The sequence below is a fragment of the Gossypium arboreum genome, chromosome 2, assembly GCF_025698485.1.
Source record: "Gossypium arboreum isolate Shixiya-1 chromosome 2, ASM2569848v2, whole genome shotgun sequence".
Taxonomy (NCBI): Eukaryota; Viridiplantae; Streptophyta; class Magnoliopsida; order Malvales; family Malvaceae; genus Gossypium; species Gossypium arboreum.
Window position 1 is genome coordinate 102,890,266 of NC_069071.1, and position 17,898 is coordinate 102,908,163.

Below are 17,898 nucleotides of genomic sequence, written 5' to 3' on the forward strand. Positions count from 1 at the left end.
TCGGCTATTACTAATATAAACATTCACAAATCATATTCTTAGGAAGACCGATTTCTTTCCATAACACATTTATCATCCATACTTAGATGAAACAACCAAAATCCTTCCTTTATACCATAGCCGAATGCTCCAATCATCCATCAAAATTACAAATTTTAGCATGGGCTAAGTAAGAACCATGATTATTTACCTAAAACAAGTTAAAATTTCACAATTTGACATAATATACTAACCTTTTAATGACTCAAGTGACCAAAATTCTTCCCTCCTTTGTTTCTTCTATCCGCCATGTTGAACAACAAAGAAAGAATTTTGTTTTCCTCCCTTTCTCTAGTCACGGCAATGGGGAGTAAGGGGAGACAACTTTGGTTTCTCCTCCCACTCCCCTCATATTTTATTATTCTTCCCATACATATTAGCATAAAATGTCTATAATATGTTTTTTTTCCATAGCAGGTAGGCCACCATCTAGATTTTTGGCTAATTTGACATGCAAACCCTTCTTTTATACAACATGCATTAATAGGTCCTTATAGATTAACCTATCGCATTTCAAAAGTGTCACACATAAGTCCTATTACTAAATTCACATGCAATCGACTAAATCGAAGCTTAAAACTTTCACACATTCATATTCACATATAATAAACATAAAATATGACGGCTAATTATTTTTATGACTTGATTTTGTGGTCCCGAAACCACTTTTCGACTAGGGTCAAATTAGGGGTGTCACACAAGACACGAAGAAAAGACTAATGAACAAGTCATTTCAGTCTACATCCAAGAGGCCTAGAGAGTTTTCCACTAGATCTAATTTTTCAGCAGGATATTCTAGCTGAAATAGAGGCAGAAGATTTATGAGTCCGAAAGCTCAAACCACTTCGATTGCAAGTGTTGGCAGTGTTCAGCCTGATAGACCAGAGTGTACCCAATGTGGTCGACGTCTCCCAGGTCAGTGTCGAGCAACTGAGACAGGTTGTTTTCGATGTGGTGCACCAGACCATTTTATTCGGGAGTGTCCCGAAATGATTAAAAGAGAAGCAATACTGAGTGTAAGATCAAGCAACGCTCCTATCAGAGGTAGACCACTGAGAAATTCGAGAGCTGGGGTAAGTAATAGAGGTGCATCTAGAGATTCAGCAGTGAGGCCAGATGTTAGAGCACCTGCGAGGACCTATGCTATCCGTGCTCGCGAAGAGGCATCCTCTTCCAATGTGATTACGGGTACATTTTCTCTCTATGATACTAGAGTTATTGCTTTGATTGATCCGGGTTTGACCCATTCATATGTTTGCATGAAATTGATGCCTAGTATGATTATGCCTATAGAATCTACAAAATTTGTTATTAAAGTATCGAATTCATTAGGCAAGCATGTATTAGTAGATAAAATACGTAGAAATTGCCCTTTGATGATTAGATGTCACTGTTTCTCGGCTGATCTCATGCTATTTCTATTTGATGAATTTAATGTGATTCTTGGTATAGATTGGTTGACTACACATGATGTGATAGTGAATTTTGGAAAGAAATTCATTGAGTTGAAATGTGAAAATGGTGAAATTCTTCGGGTTAATTCAGAAGAGTCAAATAGTTCATTTGCCATAATTTCTGTTATGTCTGCTCAAAAATGTTTGAGAAAAGGGTATGAAGCTTATCTTGCTTTTGTGTTGAACATTAAAGATCTAGAATTGAAAATTGAATCAGTGCCTATCTATTCCATAATACTTTTACAAGTTCAATACTTTTGTTCCTTAATTGCTTTACCTCTCGAGCTAGAATCTTTACCGGTTCTTCACCGTAGGTCATGTCTGGCTGAATCTCAACCTCTGTCTAGGAAATCACATATGACGGATCTGAACGATAACGATGTAGCATAGACACATGAAATACATCATGAATCTTCAATAACTCAATCGGCAAAGCTAACTGATATGCTAACGGTCCGACTCTCTCAATCACTTCAAACGGTCCAATAAAACGTGGGCTTAGTTTGCCTTTCTTGCCAAATCTGAGAACCTTCTTCCATGGGATACTTTTAAAAACATTTTGTTACCAACTTGATACTAAATATCTTTTCTCTTCAAATCTGCATACGACTTATGTCTCTATGAAGCTGCTTTCAAGCAATCTCTGATGACTTTTACTTTCTCTTCTGTTTCTTTAACTAGATCAACCCCGTAAATCTGATTTTCCTTAAAATACAAAGGTGTGCGACATTTACGTCCATACAAAGCTTCATAAGGTTCCATCTTCAAACTCGACTAATAACTATTATTGTAGGTAAACTCTATTAATGGTAAGTACTTTTCCCAACTGCCTTGAAATTCTAGTACACAACATCTAAGCATATCTTCAAGTACCTGAATAACTCTCTCGGTATCGATCGATCACGAGGATGGAAAGTCATACTAAAACTCAACTTTGTGCCCAAAGCTTCCTGTAACTTCTTCCAAAATCGTGAAGTAAATCTCGGATCTCTGTCTGAAATGATCGATAATGGTATCCCGTGTAGTCTGACTATTTCTGAAATATACAACTTGACCAACTTGTCAAGTGAATAATCCATACGAACTGGGATAAAATGAGCCGACTTCGTTAACTTATCAATCACAACCCATACTGCATCTTTCTTTCTCGGTGTCAACGGTAATCTTGTCACAAAATCCATAGTAACTCGGTCCTATTTCCACTCAGGGACTAGCACAGGCTGCAATAAACCTGAAGGTACCTGATGTTCGACCTTTACCTGCTGACAGATCAAGCATCTACAAACAAACTCTGAAATGTCCCTTGTCATTCCTACCCACCAATACATTTTCTTCAAATCATTATACATCTTTGTACTACCTGGATGAATAGACAAAGAGCTACTATGTGCTTCCTGTAAGATCTTTCGTATAAGCTCACCATTCTTCGGTACACATACCCTGTCTCTGAACATCAAACAATCGTCAGAAGTGACCTAAAAATCTGACTCTATATCCAACTCACACTGAGCTTTTTTGGCTAACAACTCACTATCATTTTTTTGAGCTTCACAAATTTCTTTAAGAAACATCAGTTTAGCTCTCAACTCACTAAGATAAAACCATCATCTGATAATGCTAGACTAGTGTTCAAAGCTTTTAATGCAAACAAAGATTTCCTACTCAAAGCATCAGCAACAACGTTTGCCTTACCTGGGTGATAATCGATCACTAGCTTATATTCTTTAATCAACTCTAGCCATTTTCTTTGCCTCAAGTTCAAATCTTTTTGAGTCATCAAATATTTCAAACTTTTGTGAGCAGTAAATATTCGACACTTCTCACCGTACAAATGATGTCTCCAGATCTTCAGCGCAAAAACAATGGCAGCTAGCTCTAAATCATGTGTCGGATAGTTCTTCTTATGTGGCTTTAGCTGTCTAGAGGCATAAGCAATTACCTTTCCTTCCTGCATAAGTACACAACCAAGTCCATTCAAGGACGCATCACTGTAGATCACAAACTACTTACCTAGTTCTGGTTGTACTAAAACAGGAGCTTCAATCAACAATGCCTTTAACTTGTCAAAACTCTATTGACACTTCTCAGTCCATTCAAACTTGACATCCTTTCGTAGCAATCTTGTCAGCGGGGTAGCTATCATGGAAAATCCCTTTACAAATCGTCTATAATATCTGGCAAGACCAAGAAAACTTCTAACTTCTGATACATTTCGAGGAGGCTTCCAATCAACAATAGCTGAAATCTTGCTCAGATCAACCCTGATACCTTCACCTGAGACAATATGTCCAAGAAAACTAACTTCTCGTAACCAGAGCTCACTTTTGCTAAACTTGGCATACAATTGATTATCTCTTAAAATCTGTAAAATTGTTCTCAATGCTCTGCATGCTCAGTCTCATCATGAGAATAAATCAAGATATCATCAATGAACACAACTACAAACTTATCCAAGTACGATCTGAAAAATTCGGTTCATTAAGTCCATGAAAATGATAGGAGTATTAGTTAAGTCAAATGGCATCACAAGGAACTCATAATGACCATACCTAGTCCGAGCGATCTTTGGGACATCGACTTTTAACTCATAGCGATAATATCCGGATCTCAAATCTATCTTGGAGAACATAGTGGCTCCCTTCAATTGATTAAACAAATCATCAATTCTAGGCAGTGGATACTTGTTCTTTACTGTTACCTTGTTAAGCTGCTGATAATTTATACACAATCTCATCGATCGTCTTTCTTTTTCACAAATAGCACTGGTGCACCCCATGGTGAACTACTAGGTCTTGCAAAGCCTTTATCATTAATTCACCTGGCGAGCTTTCAATTCTTTCAATTCCAACGGGGCCATTCTATAAGGAGCAATAGAAATGGGTGTGGTACTTGGAATCAACTCAATACCAAACTCAACTTCTCAAATAGAAGGCAAACCTGGTAGTTCTTCCGGAAACACATCGGGAAACTCACATACCACAGGCACTGATTTAATTTTCAATTCTAGATCTTTAGTGTTCAACACAAAAGCAAGATAAGCTTCATACCCTTTTCTCAAACATTTCTGAGCAGACATAATAGAAATCATGGCAAATGAACTATCTGACTCTTCTGAATTAACTTGAAGAATTTCACCATTTTCACATTTCAACTCAATGAATTTCTTTCCACAATTCACTATCACATCATGTGTAGTCAACCAATCCATACCAAGAATCACATCAAATTCATCAAACGGCAATAGCATTAGATCGGTCGGGAAACAGTGACCTCTAATCATCAAAGGGCAATTTCTACATATTTTATCTACTAATACATGCTTGCATAATGAATTCGATACTTTAATCACAAATTCTGTAGATTCTATAGGCAGACTCATACTAGGCATCAATTTCATACAAATATATGAATGGGTCAAACCCGGATCAATTAAAGCAATAACTCTAATATCATGGAGAGAAAATGTACCCGTAATCATATCGGGGGAGGATGCCTCTTCGCGAGCACGGATAGCATAGGTCCTCGCAGGTGCTCTAACATCTGGCCTCACTATTGAATCTTTAGATACACCTCTATTACTTGCCCCAGCTCCCGAATTTCTTAGTGGTCTGCCTCTTACAGAAGCGTTGCCTGATCTTACAGTCGGTATTGCTTCTCTTTTAATCATCTCGGCACACTCCCGAATAAAATGGTCTGGTGCACCACATCGGAAACAACCTGTCTCAGTTGCTCGACACTAACCTGGGTGACGTCGACCACATCGGGGACACTCTGGTCTATCAGGCTGAACACTGCCAACACTTGCAATCGAAGTGGTTTGAGCTTTCAGACTCATAAATCTTCTGCCTCCATTTCGGCTAGAATATCCAGCTGAAAAATTAGATCTAGTGGAAAACTCTCTAGGCCTCTTGGATGTAGACTGAAATGACTTGCTCATTAGTCTTTTCTTCGTGTCTTGTGTCTTAATTTCAACTTTGCCCTTTCTTTTTAACAGCTCCTCTGCCTTACAGGCTCTCTCAACTAGGACAACAAACTCTTTTATTTCTAGGACATCAATCGACAATCGGATATCATCATTAAGCCCATCCTCAAATCTTTTTGCACATAATAGCCTCTGTAGATACACACTCTCGAGCATAATTTCTGAGTCTAACAAACTCGCGCTCATATTCAGTCACTGTCATATTGCCCTATTTCAACCCTAGAAACTCTTTTATTTTCTGGTCAACAAATCTCTGACTGATGTACTTTTTACGGAATTCCTCCTGAAAGAAATCCCAAGTGACTCTCTCTTTCGGTACAACTGATACAAGTGCCTTCCACCAATGGTAGGCCGAATCTCTAAGAAGTGATACAACACATTTCATACATTCCTCAGGTGTGCAGGATAACTCATCAAAGACTCTGATAGTATTCTCGAGCCAAAATTCTTCCTTTTTGCATCATCATATTTTGTAGCTCGAAACTCTTCGACTCATTGTTTTCTGATTTTATCAACTGGTGGCTTTTCTCTTATAACCGTACCTGTGACTGGGGGAGCTACATGGGTGGTCTGAGGATCATGAGGGGGTGGAGGTCTAACAGCTGGATTCGTATGAATGAACTCGGCAAACCATTCATTCATAGCTTGGAAGAAGGCTTCTTGAGCCCCTCCTCCCTGAATAACTATAACGAGCCTTTCACTAGTATCTAGTGGCACCGTCCCTTTTGCGGGAGCCAGCGCATTACTCTCTACATCATCTGCACCAGCTTGTTCAGGATCCATAACTATAAAATAAAACATTTTAAAATCGTCAGGAGTCGTCACACTATCAACATATAAGTATGGCATGTATAGCTAGACCCTTACTCATACTAAATATTTCGAGAACTGACTAAACCTTTACTCTGATACCAATAAATGTAACATCCCTTATCCGAGACTGTCGCTGGAGTCGAGCACGAGGCGTTACCGGACTTAGCTTACTAATTCGGGGCATAAAAATTTCCTTTCTAAATTAATTTAGTTTCATTCATTCAATATGTCCCTAAAAAGGGTCCTCGAGACCCTAAAACATGAAATTGAATCGGTTCGGGAACAAATCGGAATCAATAAAAATTTTTCAATCACTTAAACAAATCAAAACAATTTATTTCATCTTTTATAAATAAAATGTCCATCTGCGTTATAGTCACTAAATAAATCATAACTCGAGTTACGAAACTCAAAATTCAAATTCGTGAATTTTCCCTGAAACGAGACTCATATATATTCTTACAAATTCTTTTACAGAAGTTTTGGTCTAGCCAATTAGTACAGTTTATTAATTAAAGTTTTCCCAGTTTCAGTGTTCAGCCGCTCTGACCTCTATTCACTACGAATTAATCTTTTCCCTATACAGATTTCAAATAAACATTTGGTTTATTTCTCTCAAACGTATACTCAATAAGGAATCTATACATATAACTTATAACTCCTAATTATTTTTTTACAATTTTTAGTGAATTTCTAAATTCAAAACAAGGGATTCAGAAATCACTCTGACCCTGTCTCACCAAAATTTAAATATCTAATAAAAGACAAATCCTTTATTTACTCTGTTTCTTTCATATGAAAATAGACTCAATAAGATTTAATTCTATATCTCATTCACTATCTAAGTCCATTTCTACTATTTTTATTTATTTTTCAAATTCACGTCATTATTGCTATCCGATACTATTTTAAAGCTAATTTCACCTTTTTCATGATTTCTATGGAATAACTAGCATTTAGGCATACATAACACCAAACATGTCCTTGATTAGCCATTCCAATAGCTAATCATTATCAAACATTTAAATACCATTCATTAGCCATATCATAAGATCGTACACACAAAATGGCTACGATGCTATACATGCCATACTCAAAATGAAACGTCTAGCTATACCAAAATAATCCTTGTGATAGTGTGCCCGGACCTCCGACGTACTTTACGATCCCCAAGTTAGCTTGACAAAACTATAAAAATAAGGAAAATAAAGGGGGTAAGCATTAAGCTTAGTAAGTTTGGATGCAAATAAATAACAACATTCATAAGAATTATCTTACTACTTGGCATGATACTACTTAATGCAACTTCATTAATTGCCATAGACATATTTTAAACTTCTTCACTTACTCACTTACTTAAATACTTACTTACTTAATCAAATTTATTAATACATTTTACTTACCATTTTCCTTATTAAGCATACATGAACATTATATACTTACCTTTGCTCTTTTAGCATGAACTCGTCTTACCCTTTTTAGTATAGCTCGTCTTACCTTACCTTACCTTGATATTCTCTTTAAATTTTCCCGTTGAACCACTTGGAATACTAAGGATACACGAGTACCTTACCATTGCCATGACTTGTCATGGTCTTACGTGATATATTTTTGAAACTTACCATTGCCATGTCTCGACAAGGTCTTACATGGTATCCTTACCTTATGAACTCACTAATGCCTTGCCTTGGCGTGGTCTTACATGGGACCTTTGCCTTATAGAAACTTATTAATGTCATGTTTTGACATGGTCTTACATTATATCCTTGCCTTAGAAACCTTACCAATTGCCATGCCTTGGCATGGTCTTACATGGTATCCTTAAACCCTAATGCCATAATATTTGTATCCTACACATTCCTAAGGTTCAACCGGGACTTTCTGAAATTACTTCTCCGTCAATTCATGCTTGAGTCTTCTTTGAATAATTTCATAAAATAAATATACACATGCTGGAAATTAACAACATTAACATAAAATAATATAATATTGCATTTATTTACCGCAAACTTACCTCGAAACAAAATACGATCAACTATATCGATTTAGTCCACTATCTTTTTCTTTCCCCGGTCTAACTCTAGATTTCATTCTTCTAGATCTATAATAACAAATTTAGCTTATTTAATACTCACATTTATTAAAACAGTCATTGACTTAAACTTTGGCAATATTACACTTTTGCCCTTTAACTTTTGCATATTTACACTTTTTCCCCAAGGTCGGAAATTAAACTTCATCCTATTTTCTTATGTTTTATGACATGCTGATCATTTTTCCCTTCTATGGAAACATCAAATTCTCACTCTAACATGTACTTATGAACATTAGGTATTTTTACCGATTATGTCGTTTTACTCGTTTTCACGTAAAATCGCTTAGCAAAAGTTGTTTAACACAATTTCAAGCTTCATATTCTACCATAAAACATAAAAAATAAACACATTTCACCTATGGGTATTTTTCCAAATATAAACCCTAGGTTAAATTATTGCTAGAATAAGCTTAATCAAGTTACCGGGACTCTAAAAACGTAAAGAACATTAAAAACGGGGCTAAAATGGACTTACAATCGAGCTTGGAAGCTTGAAAAACCCTAGCTATGTCTTCCTCATGTGAAATTAGGCCAATGGGTTGAAGATGGACAAAAATTGGCTTTTAATTTTTTTTTTAATTCATTTTAATAACTAAATGACCAAAATGCCCTAAATTAAAAACTATGGTGTTTTATCTTCCTTTAGGTATTTTTGTCCAAACAAGTATAATGGTAGAATTACTATCCAAGGACCTCACTTTAAAAACCCATTACTCACAAGTACTTAGTACCTTTGTGAACTAGAACACACATTTTACAACTTTTGCAATTTAGTCCTAAATATCAAATTGGACCCTCTATCGATAAAATTTCTAAACAAAATTTTCACAGAATCATGCAATCATGCCATAGACCTTAAAATGATAATAAAATAAAATTTTCTACCTTGGATTTATGGTTTCGTAACCACTGTTCCATTTAGGTCCTATTTTAAGATGTTACAAGTTTAATTCCAGTTATACGAACTTACTATGCATAATATGCTTACTAGGTTTACTTTTCTTATTTTATAGTTCTCAGAAGCTCGCGAAGGTTGGTGAACAGTTGGAGCATCATCACATTATCCACAAGCTTGTTTTGGTATAAATAGTAACCTCATTTTGATATAATGGCATGTATAGGTAACTTAGCCAAATGTTGGCATATAAATGTTGTTTGTAATCTAGCTATTTGAAATGACTAGTAATGATTTATATTTTGGGATATTTATTAAGGTAATCTTATGGTATTATCATGAACACATATATTATGGTTTGATTGAGGTATCCATATAATGATATACTATGTTAGATGCTTGAATTGGTCTTACTATAATGCTTGGATTGTTTGGTATTTGGATGTAAGTTTTGGTGTAGGATATTGGTAAAATTTTGGGTGAGAAATAAAACTAGAAATGACTTTATTTTGTCCACACGGGCAGACACATGTGCATGTGTCTAGACCGTGTGTGACACACGGCCTAATACATGGGCGTGTGGTTAGGCCGTGCGTCCCCTGCATCTTAAATTTGAGAAACAGAATGCTCAGAATTGAGCACATGGGCAGAGACACGGGGGTGTGTCTCAGCCATGTGTGTTACACGGCCTATAACACGGACGTGTATTTTGGTCGTGTGAACCCTGCACCTAATTTTTGAAAATTAAATTGATCACATGGTCTACTCACATGGGCATGTGACTAGCCGTGTGGCACAAGTTAGAGAGTTACACGGGGTCAAACACAGCTTGCAGCACGGTGTCCTAAAGTCACACGGGCGTGTCCCTTGGACCACACGGGCGTGTAAGCCCTGTAACTTGGAAAATTTTGAAATTTTGCGAAAAATTCTTGGAGTTTTCGATTAAGTCCCGATTCGATTATAATACTCAAATTGGGCCTCGAAGGTCCATTTAAGGGACATTATGAATAATTTCGGTAAATGAATAATAATTAATGTGAGTTATTTGTAAATGTTTTGAAAGTTCCAGTAATGTTCTATAACCTTATTCCGGCGACGGATACGAGATAAGGATGTTACACTGCCTTTCTAAATGCATTTGCATAGTCCAATAGTCTGTTAAACTCATAGCAAATCCTTTCATTTTTTTCCTCCAGTGCTTATTTCCTAGCTCTGCGGCATGTACCCTTGCTCAGCTCAACTTTCAACTCTTCTTTGGCTAGTTTATGCATCTCATTTAACTTTAGCTTTGGAATCAGTCTAATCTTACTTAAGAAATGCTACTCAACAAACTTGTAATATGCCATTTTGTTCTTAAAAGTAATAGGACACTCGTGGGTTTCTATGAAAGTTTTTATCTTGTAACACCCATCACTATTATCTACACAAGCATATATTCTAAATGTACATCTATCTACCCTACATTTAGCCCTATTCTTACCCTTCTCATTCCTAAGATACACAATATCAAACCTTTTTTTTATTGCATACTTTGCTAATGCAGTCTTAAATTCCTTTGGTCCCCTAAACACCATAGCAAGCTCCAAATGTGGTGTTGGGTTATTAAGATTGAAATATTCATGTTTGTTTCTCCTAAAAACTACCTCACCATCTGAATCACTTCCATAAGACCCTAGATATGATGAATCAACATATTTAGTTCCCCCATCTGATGAAACCTCACCATTTTTCTCTCCCCTTTCACTACTTTCCCCTACCTTTGCTTATTCTTTCTATTTTTTTCCCTTTATTTTTTCTACACCAAGCCTTTATATTTCCCACCTCTTCATCTTCATCCTCAGATTTTGACCCTAAAACCCCTTCACTGCCCAATAAGCTGTTTGTATCACTGGTCACAATGCTTTCAGTACTTTCCCCACCCTTACTACATGGATCACTAGTCACACTAAAGTCTAGTCCCACATTAGATTCTCCACCTAACCTTGTAAATGTTTCCCTAGCCTCACCATTAACTCTCTCATTACAATTTAATTCTTCATTACAATTTTGTTCCCTAGCCCCAACACCACTATTTACATCATTTTCCCTATTGTTAGGCAACAACATGGTATCATCAACAACATTAGGTGTGTCTACCTTGTGTTTAACATATACATGTATAGACTCTCTTTGTCTAATATGGTTAATCATTGCTATGAATGATGAATTATCATAGCAAACACATAGTCCCTTACTAAAATCTAGTCCAACCTCACAATATACAAAAATTTCTCACAACTTTATACCCAGCTTACACTACCATCTCACACAATGTGTAATAACACAAAAAATCAGGGTCAAATTCCATTGCAACACTTCCCCTCCAACATAGGATGCACATGGGTTTGTAACAAAAGTTCCACCAAAATGCACATGCACCACACATTTATCCCAATACATTATAGCAAACTGTAAATGCATAATATAAACTGTAACATACATACATGATATACATACAAATTTTGAACAATGCTAAACATAACATACATATATACATACATACATACATAAACATTAGTAAACAATCATACACAACAATAATATACCACATAATATACATACATTAAACATGACATACATAATATACAAACACAACAAGTAATTTAACACATAACAAACATACAAATATACATACATAATATACATAATAGTACCTAACATAACATACATACAAATATACAAACATAACGATAAACATAACATGCATAATATACATAATAGTACATAACATAAATACAAATATACAAAATAACAGTAAACATAACATACATGTATAACACTACATAACATACATACATAATATACATAACAGTTTAAAAACATAACATACATACATAAACAGTAAAGAAACATACATAACAGACATACCTTTCACCCTCAATCTCTTAAATGCTTGAAGAAAATCCCCGTCGCTCACGAATGCCAACAAAAACAAAAAATAAGTCATATATAATACGAATTAAAAATTGGAAGTTAGATATAATACATACAAAAACAATCAATTTGTGAGAATGAGTCCAAACAAAAGGGTTTAATTTTTTAAAAAACATAAAAACAAAATCCCATCGAAAATGAAAAAAAGCTTTGTATGCTAAAAATATGGCAATCTTAATTCGACAATGAAAAATAACCCACAAAAATAGAGTGAAATACCTATAATCGATGGTCGAAATATAACAACCTTGATTCGAATACTATTGAAAGGGATGACTAGTCGATGATGAAACAAGGGTTTTTTCCAGACAAATGGGTGGGTAATCGAAAGGGTATTTGAATTTGTGGAAGGTTTCAAACAAATTGAGGGTTTTCTTTCAAACAAATTGAATCGAAACGATTTCTCAGATGAAGAATTAATGTTAAATATGAGATTGTTAATAACTATTATCTAGCTTTTGATCTTCAACAAAAAAAAAAAAAACACCTAATAGCTTTTAATCTTCGACAGATTTTTCCCCAAACAATTCAAAGCTCAATACTAAGCTTTTAATTCTTTCTTATTTTTTCAAATTCTAATTAATGTTATCTTTAATTTTTTTTTCAAAGGGATCATGTTAGCATATGAAAAAAAAAAAGTCATATGGGGTTCCTAGATTGCGACACGTTACAGCACGCGATTTACCATCGCTGCCACATCAGTAAAATTTAAATGGCGTTAGGCTCAAGTACCAAACCAATGGACAGAAAAACATAAGTACTATTCTGAGAGAAGTGGACAAGTTCTAGTACTAATCTTATATAGAAAAGCATGAAAATTGTTTAGCAAAAGAAAGGAATTATTTTCCCATATACCCATATCGTCAAATGATGATGGATCAGCTTCAGCCCCTCTCTAACGATGCCGGGCAATTTAGAGAAGTTTTACCCCCAAAAGGTTTCAATGGCTGCCTGGCATGCATACAAATGAGATTGCATTGTTCAAGGAATAAAACTTGAAATCAAGGGAGGAAAATAAAAATACAAATAAAGTGCAACTCCATGGTGTAGGACTGTAAAGCAATGCTATCAATGGAAATAGTAGCTATTGCGAAAATAAAACCAAAAGCGTTTCTAGTTCTACTAGGGCACTTTTAAAAAGGAAAATGCACAACTTGATCAAACCATCATATGGTGGATAAAGTAACTTTTCGAATTTTAATCACTAAAACTCGTCGTCATCTTCCTCTGCAATGTGCTTTGCAAGCTCTTGCTCCTGTTGTTGTCTTTCTCTCCTCTTCTCAGCACTTTCTTTCTCCTTGTGGGAGTTTGGTGGGAACCGAAGTGCACGCACAGCCTCGTTATGCATATTGAGGCAGAAAGCAATCCTAGAGTTGAATGCCGTTTGAGGCTCAGTTGTAGAGTAGATGTCGCCCGTCTCCTTGGACAGCATACATCCATTTGAATGATCCAATGTTGCATCGATTGCTCCATCTCTGATTGCCTTGGCTACTATGCTCTCAGCATCGGCAACAGAGTCCAATCTAAGCTTCTTGCCAACATCAGCCAGTGCAATGCGAGAATATGAGATACTTATGTTGCGTAGCCCAGTCCGAATGACATTATGCCGCAGCCTAACAATCAAGTTATGGGTCCGGTCTGAACTGAAAGTAGTTGAGAACTTCTCAGCAACAGATCTGAAAAGCTCCAAATCACCAATGCGGACAGCCTGAAAAATACACAGATGTTGTGTTCTCAGAACCATTAGTAAAATCTAGGAACCACTGAAACCAAAGAGAGTCCAAAATGATTATAACGTGAGCATATATGCACATGATTCTCTCCATTTCGTTTCTAGGAAAGACATGCTTGGAATATCAAACTTGGTTCTCTATAAAGTAAGACGACTACACAAACTTAAACTCACATTTGTCAGTTCAAAGTAAGGCCTCAATGCTTTCTCCATGCCTTTCTGCATAAACACAGTCCTCTCGGGGATTTCTCCAAGCAGTAATCGAACAATGATAGCCCATTTGTTGCATTGAACCCGAAAACCAAGGGCTGCAACAGGAGCTTTCCTAGCAGCTTGGAGGAGACATTCTTTGGCATCTGTGTACTCCAATTGAATTGTCCTAATCTTCCCCAAGTAAAAAAGGTAGCGGCAAAACTGCAGAGGATAACCATTGTCTCATGAATAGAATCAAACTATAATGTTTTTACAGTTACAACAATAACCAAAAGCCATGCCAAACTCCAGGTAACCATTTAATAACCATAAAAATACAGCTCGGTTACTTTAACATTTACTGTTAAAAGACAAAAAGATAACAAAAAACCGTGACTTACCTGTTGGTTTGAGTGAGCTTCAAATCTAGGTGCCTTTGATCTCAGTTTCTCAGCTTGGTCATACAAATTGTAATGGAGGTAATTGCGAAGTAGCAGGTTAAGAAGAGTCTCCTGCATGAGAACGATATATTTAAAAATATGATCCTTTCAGAGACATAATTGCTCAAATGTTTGAAAATTTACCTGACCCAGCTCGTCATGGCGCAATGTTGCAATCCGGTGCAGGGCTAGAAGGTTACTGTCAAATTAAAGATCATCCTAATTAGACCTAGAATGTCATATGTACTTCTGATCATGAATAAAAGAACTATAACATGCTGAGGTTTATTTAAAAGGAAACGCACATCAGAAAAGATGCTAAAGACAACATATGATAAAAGTTAGGAATGAATCAAGTATAGCTCACCTCCTAATTTCAGAAAGAGTACCAGTGAGTTCATAGCAAAGAGAGTAATAAAAGTACAGCCTAGCAGCTAGAACATCGAGAGTCCTCCTGTTCAAATTCTTCAGCCGAGAAATGCTTGCAGAGGAACATGCCTTTGCCTGAAACAAGATAACATCATGTTCAAGAAACAGGAAACATCCTGATGAAATTATTTGCTAATGTACCTCATCATATTTCTTTTGATCAATCAGAAATATCAGGACAAGCAAATAGCAGTAGATTTCTAGCTCTGGCAAGGAATGCTTAGCAGGAGGTTGAGCTGTGGAGGTTGCAGTGTCGACTTCCATCTCATTCTCATCTTCCTGAAACAAATTCAAACCATGAGTTCTTAAAAGAACAATTAATTCAGGACTTATTAACTTACAATCATTGTACTCATAAACAAAAATTATTTCTGTGAGGTGAGAAACTAGACTGGCTGACAGAGAAACTAGGCTGGCGACTAAAGCATTTCCTTGAACTTGGAACCAGAAAGCCTAATACACTGGTGAAGGTGACAACGGAGAAAATAACATCATACCTCACAACAGAGTGCAAACAAAGGGCAAATCACCAAAAATTAACTTCAAAGATGCAACCAATTATTTTCTATCTTTAGCATTTGTTGCACTTCAATGCTTTTAATTAACTAAGACATCATGTCTAATCTAAGAGGATGGAATGGCAATCACTTCACCACAAGGGGGAAAAACACTTCCACATCAATAACTGAATATTACGATGTCCCCTTCAAAAGATTACCTTAGGAAGATAAGAAGAAAGACGAGTGAAGGCCTCGGATCCAGGGGTAAGAGCGAAACTGAGGAAAACGGAAAGCACGGATGCCTTCAACTTCCGTCTTAAAGCCATTGTAAGTCGTATAGCCCTCAAAATACGGCGAGCTTCACGGTCATAAGCACCGGTCTCAATCAGAGACGCAATTTCCTTCAAATCTAACAGAAACCCAGAAAATTTTATTCAAATCCGTGAAAACCCACAAGTTACCAGTCCAGAAAACGCTAAAAGAAAATCAGATTTCTATCACCAAACGTCAAAAAAATATGCGCTAGAGATATTTGGATGTTATAGAAGCATAGATAGATTGTACTTACGGTGCAAAGTGGAAGGAGAAGAGGAAGGAACGGAATTGGACGGAGCTGGTTGCTCTTTCATCTCCACATCTTGAGTCATCTTTGAGAATCTGAAAAATGCAAATTGAAAACGAATTTTGACGTGAAAATCAAGGGGAAAAAAAGGTGAAATATTGATTAGGGAGATGCTTAAAACTGAAAAAGCACAAAGGGAAACGAGAAAAAAAAATTACCTTTGATTCACGAAAGGAAGAGCTGGATTTTGGGGGAATCGAGAGCCGAGCCTGCAGTGGACTAAGGTTTTAGTTTCTTCAGCAGTAGGTCTTGTGAGAGGAGTTGAAGAAAGCGAAAAAGGCCGGACTGAACGACGTCGTTTATATGGAAATCAGAAGTCATTATAGAATAGGTCTAGAGAGCCCAAATAAACTCTATATTGGGCCACGGCCCATTATTCTGTTAGATCCTGTCTTGTGGGTTCATCTATGTAACTATAACTTTATAAAATTAAGGCTTTATTCATTAATTCAACAATACTCCAAGATTGATTCTTAAAGGGTTTTTTTAATTTTAAAAAAATAATACCAACAAATAAAATGTGATACGTGTCATGTTTTTATTATTGAATATCATACATTTTTTGGGTAAATGAGACAATTAATAGTTGAAGTATCACTTCTAACTAAAAGTGTTCATGTTAGGTTGGGCTAGCTTGGGTCCAACTACCATACATAGTTGTTAAAGCGCAACCCGAATTGAAATATGGGTCTCATATTTTGCTCAAGCCCACATTTATTTGTAAATGACTACTCCAAGTTTATTGCCAACATAGTATGAAAGCTTACAAGAATAGTACATAGAAAAGGCAAGAGGGTCGACGCTGCGTTGATGGGTCCAGGTTTGACTAGAAGGTTAGCATGCTCAGAAATGACCTTGATGATGTGTTTGTCGATGACTTGACGATACACGTTGTTCCCCTACTATCAAATATTCCTTCAACGGATAGAATCGCTCGTGGCCCACCTGACTGAACCATTGCATGTATACCTCAGAGGTATAAAAAATACTATCCTAATGATAACTCTTGAAAAGAGGTATATTTCATGCCTTTAGACCTAGCCAATTGCTTGTACTATGTACATTTAGTTGCATTTTAGGACATTTCATTAGTATTTTTATCATTGCATTAGGAGCTTGGACAGTGTTTAAATATTAGGTAATTTTAATTGTTTGTGGTAGGGCTGTGTTTGGTGGTTTGGTATGTACAGGTTGAGGAATGAGAAATAAATGAGTGAAGGTTTGCCGAGGCAAAAGGTTGGACATTTTGTCAACACAGATGCTGTGACAATTCCAGGAAGACCGAGTCAATACTCAACGCATACTAGTTTCAGCCAAATTGTACTTGTACTGGAAAAATCTACCTAAAAAAGAGGATAAGATAATCTTGGGTTATTAAAAAAAGAATTTAAAAAGATGAGAAGATAAACATGGGTTGTTAGATTTACCCTAAGGAAAAGGCTATAAAAAGCTAAAGGAGGAAACCTTAAAGGACGAATAAGGTTGGAGATCCATAGGGAAACGAGAAGGTAGCAGTTGAGTAGAGACGGAAAGAGGAAGACGAATGCAGTTCTTCTCAACCACCACAGGACACTGTGCCACTAGAGTGTGAACTGGACACACGAAAACTATCTTCCCAATGTTCTTCTATTATTTCTTAACTATTTCTCCGTGAATTAATTTGATGAAAACCATGTTGAATGATATTTTGGTTTTGAATTCTATTTGCCAACCCATGAGTTAAATCTCATAG

General features: G+C 36.2%; 1 protein-coding gene across 1 annotated transcript; it reads right to left on the minus strand.

Annotated features, from left to right (window-relative positions):
* Positions 1-13,228: 13,228 nt before the first annotated feature.
* LOC108467224 (probable 26S proteasome non-ATPase regulatory subunit 3) lies at positions 13,229-16,467 on the minus strand. The gene is made up of 9 exons (XM_017767809.2): positions 16,325-16,467; positions 16,113-16,201; positions 15,763-15,953; positions 15,186-15,323; positions 14,983-15,119; positions 14,760-14,814; positions 14,577-14,687; positions 14,158-14,397; positions 13,229-13,959 (listed from the first exon to the last, which is right to left on the minus strand). The coding sequence occupies exons 2-9, from the start codon at positions 16,189-16,191 to the stop codon at positions 13,456-13,458; spliced, it is 1,455 nt and encodes a 484-aa protein (XP_017623298.1). The 5' UTR covers positions 16,192-16,201; positions 16,325-16,467; the 3' UTR covers positions 13,229-13,455.
* Between the last annotated feature and the right edge of the window lie 1,431 nt (positions 16,468-17,898).

Excerpts from the sequence above, each read along its gene's own strand:
- LOC108467224 (XM_017767809.2), bottom strand. The coding sequence starts at position 16,191 with ATGACTCAAGATGTGGAGATGAAAGAGCAACCAGCTCCGTCCAATTCC. Across the intron at positions 15,954-16,112 it reads TTCTCCTTCCACTTTGCACC|ATTTGAAGGAAATTGCGTCT; the intron begins GTAAGTACAATC and ends GGTTTCTGTTAG. Across the intron at positions 14,398-14,576 it reads AAGCTCACTCAAACCAACAG|TTTTGCCGCTACCTTTTTTA; the intron begins GTAAGTCACGGT and ends TATCCTCTGCAG.